Source organism: Sinocyclocheilus grahami, unplaced genomic scaffold (assembly GCF_001515645.1).
Source record: "Sinocyclocheilus grahami isolate Dianchi unplaced genomic scaffold, SAMN03320097.WGS_v1.1 scaffold397.1, whole genome shotgun sequence".
NCBI classification, from domain to species: Eukaryota; Metazoa; Chordata; class Actinopteri; order Cypriniformes; family Cyprinidae; genus Sinocyclocheilus; species Sinocyclocheilus grahami.
In genome coordinates, this window is record NW_015505576.1 from 890,041 (window position 1) to 898,063 (window position 8,023).

The 8,023-nt window shown below is 35.9% G+C and overlaps 2 protein-coding genes across 2 annotated transcripts; both read left to right on the forward strand.

Annotated features, from left to right (window-relative positions):
* Positions 1–1,411: 1,411 nt before the first annotated feature.
* Positions 1,412–2,467, forward strand: LOC107550398 (trace amine-associated receptor 4-like). Its single transcript, XM_016231656.1, has one exon. It carries the CDS (start codon positions 1,439–1,441, stop codon positions 2,465–2,467), a length of 1,029 nt encoding a protein of 342 aa, XP_016087142.1. The 5' UTR covers positions 1,412–1,438.
* A 4,296-nt stretch (positions 2,468–6,763) lies between these two features.
* Positions 6,764–7,792, forward strand: LOC107550380 (trace amine-associated receptor 4-like). Its single transcript, XM_016231640.1, has one exon. The coding sequence runs from the start codon at positions 6,764–6,766 to the stop codon at positions 7,790–7,792; it is 1,029 nt and encodes a 342-aa protein (XP_016087126.1).
* Positions 7,793–8,023: the final 231 nt, after the last annotated feature.

Genomic DNA, 8,023 nt, shown 5'->3' on the forward strand with positions numbered 1-8,023 from the left:
GGGTGAAACTCCCCTAGACATATGCCTATATAATATCTTTGTATCTATGAATAAATTGAAGTATTGAGAATACATTTGAATGTGTGTTTTCTTGCTTCCCAGCCGTATCTACACTTTAAGGGACTGAGAAGATTTCACGGTGGCAAAGAGATATCGAGGGACCAATTGTTATTTTTATTAACAAAGTCCTTCAAGAGTTGTTGCATTTAATAAGCACGTCTGTGAGTGCTTCTCTAATGTAACAGTAAACTTCTTGCACTTGTTTAAGGAATTACAAAACGGGTTAACGAAACCTAACAGAACCACCGACTGTGGGAGGGTCCCTGGTGTGGGGCTTTAAGGTCGGAGAAGAGTCATGCCTCTCAAGGTGGGCTTGTCCAATGAGAACGGAAGAAATTCCAAGCGGGAGGTTGCAATTGCTGGAGGGTTTTACGACCCTTTGTTCGAGGGCATGGTAATTTGCACATGTAACTTGGATCAAAATTACTAAAGACTCTTAGAACACTCATATGTTGCGTAGGTATAAACATACAATATACACTCTCAATTAGATAATCCGAATACTAATTCATAGATCCTAAACATGGTAGGGTTATATATATATATATATGTAAGCTGACTAGAGTGAGTGTTTCGATCATAAGCCTGCCTAAAACAGTATACAATCGCAAAAACCAAATACACGATGACAATAATATACACAATGACCTGAAGGATACACTGTTCATTCAAAGAAAGGTTTTCCTATGAATTAATTAGTAGAAAAGTCAATTTCTACTGTGCATTTTGCCTCTTGCTCTGGAAAATGCAGTGAGGGTCTCTCTGCTCACATTCCATGAGGTCGTAAACGTATCTGGTGTCAGGGTCTCCATGGTAAACAGGGGGGCCTGGTGGCAGACATCCTGGCATCCAGTTTATTGGGTGAGGGGACTGTGACGATTTGTTAATCTAATGAATAATTGATTTGTTAAATCAAATGAAAAAAGGTGTGTCTGATTGGTCCAGACGCTACACAACTTACAACTTTACCTTTACAAGTACTGAAATATAAATTTTCCTCCCACCTCATTTTTTAATTTATTTATTTTTTCAACTATTTAAAGTGTAAATTTCTTGCATTCTAGGTTTATTTTTATATCTCCTGTGTTCATGTTGTTTTTGTAACTATGGGTACCACTGACAGATGTAGGAGGGTTAACTTGAATCTCAGAGTATAAATGTACAAGCCTGAGCTGCTCTGAGACCATTTGACAAATGATATTGAGTGGGCATGTACTGTATTTATATTAATCTTTCTTTGCACATTTGTCTTTACCATGTAATTATTTATGAAATAATTCTAGGCACAATTTGGTCAATTTTTGAGTGGCTTTTTACATTTACAAAACAAACATTGTGTTTCAGTCTTGTATATCAGTCACTATTTAAAGCAGACGTGATGATTGCAAATGAAACTGACATTGAGAGTGTGTTTCTCTGCTATCCACTCCGGCCGGACTCCTGTCTCAGAGCTCATCGACTTACCGTCCTTAAAGTGGCGATGTATGTTTTCATGGTACTGATGATCCTCACAACAGTTTTTGGGAACCTGCTGGTCATCATCTCCATCTCTCACTTCAAACAGCTTCAGTCTCCAACTCACATGATCGTTCAGTCGCTGGCAGCTTGTGACTGTCTTCTGGGCTCTTTGGTCATGCCGTACAGCATGGTGCGATCTGTTGAAGGCTGCTGGTATCTGGGAGATGTTGTGTGTAAAGTGCATTCTAGTTTGGACATGACTTTCAGCATCTCTTCCATATTGCATCTCAGTTTAATTGCTATTGACAGGTACTGGGCCATTTGTGACCCTCTGAGGTACAAAATGAGGGTCACAAACAACACTGTGACTGTATTTATTACCTTCACATGGCTGTTTTCATTTGTGTACAGCTTTTCTGTTGTGTTTACGGGGGTAAACAATGTTGGTTTGGAGGAACTTATATTACAGATTTCTTGTTTTGGTGGCTGTGTTTTGTTTTTTAACAAAGAATGGGGCTTAATTTGTGCACTTTTTGTATTTCTGATTCCAGGAACTATCATGAGCTCTCTATACATGAGCATCTTCAATGTTGTGAAAAAACATGCAAAAGTCCTGTCAGAGAAAGTATCTGTTGCCCCCACTGTAGGCGGTAATTGCCAAACTTCTTCACAGAGAGAGAGGAAAGCAGCTAAAACTCTGGCCATTGTCATGGGTGTTTTTTATCTCTGCTGGCTTCCTTTTTTTACTGCCACTGCTATTGACCCTTTCCTTAATTTTGTGACTCCTGTTGATGTTTTTGATGCTTTGGTTTGGTTTGGATATTTTAACTCCACTTGTAACCCCTTGATCTATGGCTTTTTCTATCCCCGCTTTCAGAAGGCCTTTAAGATTCTCATATCCACTTATATCTGTGGCATCAGTGAGTCACACACCTTGACATTTGAATGAATATAAAATGATATCACCTTTACCACACTATTTTCTTTTAATGAAATACCTAGTCTATGCATGAATAAATATTTTGCACATGTTAAGGTTTAATGACAATATTTAATATTTTTTCATCCAGAATTAATGTTGTCTTACTTTTATTATAATAACATGTATATATAAATGATGTATACATTAATAAATACGCATTTCTAAGATTTAATAACAAAGACGATTTTATTGTAATGCATTTTAACACCCGTTAGTCCAAACATGATGAAATATTTTGCTTATTTAACATTTTTCTTGAACACCATAATAAAATATCTATTTTGGCCCATCATATACATGTTGATAGGGCCTTCAGTCTTTAGATGTAAGCAAATTTAAATAATTTGTACCAATATCTCAACAATGGTTTTTAAAATATATGTAAATATATGTTGTTCCCAGATATGGAAATAATGTCTTTATGTTCCTTTTTCAGAACAAAAGCATAGTTGTTTGTTATTCATGACCAAATATCTCTTACATTTTAAGTAATTCAATTTTTTTAACCCTTTTTTTGTCATATAATTAAATATAAAGAGAGTCTATTATGCTATTAAATTAATGACTACCAATACTGTATCATGTGTCCATGTTCAAGTAAGGTAGGTTGATTTGATGTGAGATGTAACAGTAAACCACTCTGCAACCCTGTTTCATAAACCTGGATGAATGACTCAACAGTGAGAGTTGCTCACCTTTGAGAATCACACTGTCATTAAAAGTGAGAAATTATCATAAGTCCCCTGGGTACTGTTGTTGGCATAACACAAACATTGCATCATAACTGGTGTATGTGTACAGTATGATTGAGTGGCATTTATGGAAGATCAAACATGATCAATTGCTGCAAAATATTAAATTACAATTGGATATCTAATTGTACTCTATATATATACAGTAGTACTGTATAGGGGCACTTGATAGGTCACAACAGTGACATCAGAGACATGAGACTTAGCTTAAAACTGTTAAACAGCATTTTAAAATCCCCTTTCTAATTATTATCAATGTAATTTTAATAAGTTAAGTTGAGAGGTTACACTTTTTTTTGTTGCTATATTTATTGCTTTTATATTTACATAAAATCCAACAACACTAACATGCTATGTTAACACAAACTTATAACAAACACTTAAATACATTCACAAACAAACAATCAACCAACCAACCAGAAAAAGTAAATAAAAATATGTATATATATACACAGTACACGTATACACATCCCAATTTCACAGTTCTAGTTTATGCATATATACACACACAAACATATACAAAATAAAGTAAAGTTTAAGGCCTCCTAGTACAAGACAACTTCAACATTTCTTTTATTATATGTCTTCAAATGTCCCGTCAAATACATCTCCATTATTTTCTCCTTCCAAGAAAATCATAAAGGGTTTCCAAGCATCCTCAAAAGCGTTATATTTCCCCTTAATAATATGTTATTTTCTCCAATGACATTGTTGCCAACTCCTTTAACCATCTCCCTATACTTGGTGCCTCTACCTTTTTCCAGTGAAGAGCTATGAGACGTTTAGCTTGTAGAGCACACATATAAACAAGAATATGTTCTCTTCTTCTCAATTAGGATATAAATTTAATATAAAAAAATTAGTTTCAAGGGGAATAGTAACATTAATTATTTTACTTATCAAATTTTGCACTCCCTTCCAGAATTTCAAGATCTCTTCACACTCCCATACACAATGAAAGAATATTTACACTTTTACTGACTGATTTATATATACATTCATATAAATTGTAGCCTAAATCTAAAGTTAATCCCAGTATTATTTTTCATTTACCCATATATAATTATTGTGCATATGCAACATGCACATAATGCCTTATTTTGAAATGTTATTATGAATATCAGTATTTATAGTTAAGATAAATCATGGTGCACAAAGACATCATTAGTCCCTTAAAGGGTTAGTTCACCCAAAAATGAAAATTAGCCCATAATCTACTCATCCTCAAGTCATCCTAGGTGTATATGACTTTCTTCTTTCAGACGAATCCAGTCGGAGTTATATAAAAATTTGTCTTTGATATTTCAAGCTGTTTAATGCCACTCAGCGGGTGTTGCATGCATCAGTCCAAAAGAAGTTAAATAAAAAGTGACCATCCATAAAAAAAAGTGTCTCACACGGCTCCAGGGGGGGAACAAAGGCCTCCTGTAGTGAATCGATGCGTTTTTGTAAGAAACATATCCATATTCATAACATAATAATCACTTTAATGTAGCTTGTGCTCACTGTTGTCAACGGAAGCAGCTCCAGGCGGATGACGTTTGAAGTCAGCTTTGCGCATGCGCCTCTCAGAAGTGACGCACGCGGAAGCACAGGGGAGAGATCAAAACAAAACAATGGTCACTTATTAGAAGTAAAACGAGGATTTGTAAAGAAGAATGTCAGAGAATTTCAATATAAGCCAAGAGGAGACTGGTTTTCCTTTGCTAAAATAACGAAACTTTGCTTCCTTTGCTCCTGTTAACAAACATTGGTTTTCATGAGACTCACCGGCGCATGCGCAGCGCTGAACTCATACGTCATCCGCCCGGAGCTGCTTCCGTTTACAACAGTGAGTGCAAGCTACATTAAAGTGATTATTACATTTTGAATATGGATATTTTTCTTACAAAAACGCATCGATTCGCTACAGGAGGCCTTTATTCACCCCCCGGAGTCGTGTGAGACACTTTTTTTATATGGATGGGCACTTTTTATTTCCCTTCTCTTGGACTGATGTATGCAACACCTGCTGAGTGGCATTAAACAGCTTGAAAGATCAAAGAAATTTTTTTATATAACTCCGACAGGATTCGTCTGAAAGAAGAAAGTCATATAAACATAGGATGACTTGAGGGTAAGTAATTTATGGGCTAATTTTCATTTTTGAGGGAACTAATCCTTTAACAGGCATTTAATAAACTGGAAAATTGAATAATCTTAATTAAACTTGGAAAAACATTTTCTATTTTTATGGACAACTTCTAGTTTTGTTGCAAGTGATGTAATGAATTTGAGGCTCGAGCGGGATTCAAACTTGTGTCTCCCGTGTTTAATATTTTAAACAACACACAGCTTATACATGCTTTGATGAAGTCAGTTAACATTGGAACATATCTGTTATGATATGTTCAAATAACAGAATTTAAAGCAGAGTAGCGCATTGAATGAAATGACGCTTGAAGCACTTTTTCCAACGTGTCTGTGACTGGGTATCACCATTATTACGACCAACGAAAATTATGTAGTTCTACAGAATTAAATTAGAAAAGGAGAAAAAGATTAAAAGTGTACCAGCATACATCATATTAACATTAAGAAAGGATTACAATGTGTTTCTAAAGTTTAATATGCAAATTCACAGTCCAGTTCAAAAACATGAATAATACAAATCCTACTGAATTCAAACCAGCCATAATCAGGCCAAATTTGTGTTGTGCTCACACAGTATTAACTAGGCTTTCATAAGTACTGGAGCACAGGCCCCTCATCATTAAGTGTTCTTATATTCTAATGTAGTATGGATATCGGGACATAATTGTATGGTGGCTGAGAGAGCTCAACACTCCTACAAATGAAAAAAACCATGCAAGTAGAAAAACACCTGCAAATTAAGAAAACATCTCCATCAATTTGACAACACATGCGCTGCAAATTTTCACAACACTTCCAAATAAAGAAATGCATTGCAAAAACAGAAACGCACTGCAAATACTCACAACACAACCAAATAAAGAAACGTGCTGCAAAAACAGAAACGCGCTGCAAATACTCACTACACAACCAAATAAAGAAACGTGCTGCAAAACGTCACAGCAGTATTTTAACTGCACTCGTTCCCCAGTAAAAAGTATAGCAACGCTTCTGATATTAACCTTATGAATAAATTGGAAATGAAAAAATAAAACTGAATGAATGAATGCATGTTTTTTTTTGTCACCACCTGGGGTCACTCAGTGTATCACAGTTACCACAGTTACTGCACCATTTTTTGCATATTCAAATATGTTTATGGTGAGTAAGGGGCGTTACCCGTTTTGGACTCTCAAGTACATATATAACCCAAACTAGGCTTCTGACTCCATTTATGTAGTTTCTTATGTGCATGTACTGTATATATGATAATTTTCTTTGTATTTTGCTCTCTCTGACTGTGGTTGATTCCCTTCAGACTTATCTGTGTGATTTTATTTTTTACATTTACAAAGGAAATATTGTGTTTTGATCTCGCATATCAGGTTATATCTTAGTAATGACTTCAAATGAAACTGACATTTACCCTGAGAATGTGTTTTTCTGCTATCCACTCCTGCCTGACTCCTGTCCCAGAGCTCACCGCCTCCCTGCACTTAAAGTGGCGATGTATGTTTTAATGGTGTTGATGATTCTCACAACAGTTTTTGGGAACCTGCTGATCATCATCTCCATCTCTCACTTCAAACAGCTTCAGTCTCCAACTCATCTGATCGTTCGCTCTTTGGCAGCCAGTGACTGTCTCCTGGGCTCTTTGGTCATGCCGTACAGCATGGTGCGATCTGTTGAAGGCTGCTGGTATCTGGGAGATTTTGTGTGTAAAGTGCATTCTAGTTTGGACATGACTTTCAGCATCTCTTCTTTAATACATCTCAGTTTAATATCTGTCGACAGGTACTGGGCCATTTGTGACCCTCTGAGGTACAAAATGAGGGTCACAAACAACATTGTGACTGTATTTACTACCTTCACGTGGCTTTTTTCATTTCTGTACAGCTTTTCTATTGTGTTTTCAGGGATAAACAAAATTGGCTTGGAGTCGTTCATCATGCAAGTTTACTGTGTGGGAAGTTGTGTTTTGTTTTTTAACAAACAATGGGGTCTTATTTGTTCACTTCTCACATTCTTTCTTCCCGGGACGATCATGAGCTCTCTGTATATGATTATCTTCTATGTTGCGCGCAAACACGCAAAGGTTATGTCTGAAAGAGTGACTGGAGGGTTGAAGAGCCAAGGCTCTGCTCAAAGAGAAGGAAAAGCAGCTAAAACTCTGGCCATTGTCATGGGTGTTTTTTATCTCTGCTGGCTGCCTTTTTTTACCGCCACTGCTGTTGATCCTTTTCTCAATTTCGTGACTCCTGTTGATGTTTTTGATGCTTTGGTTTGGTTTGGATACTTTAACTCCACTTGTAATCCATTGATCTATGGTTTGTTCTATCCTCGCTTTCAGAAGGCCTTTAAAATTCTCATATCCACTTATATATGTGGCTGCAATGACTCAAGCACCTTGATACTTGAATTAATTTAAATGTATTAAAAATAAGCATGTTAATGCTAATGTTAGAAATTATTTGGCCTGGCATGCATTTTCTCTAAAGGTTTCCACAAACAGACTAACCATCTGGATTATTGAAATATTGACCAAACTAAAATATTGATATTTGGGTGTAAAAATAACATGCTTTTTTTACTGCAAATACTGGTGTTTATGTGACATGTAAAAGTTATTTGAGCTCTTAGTTAATATGTCATTGTTTTT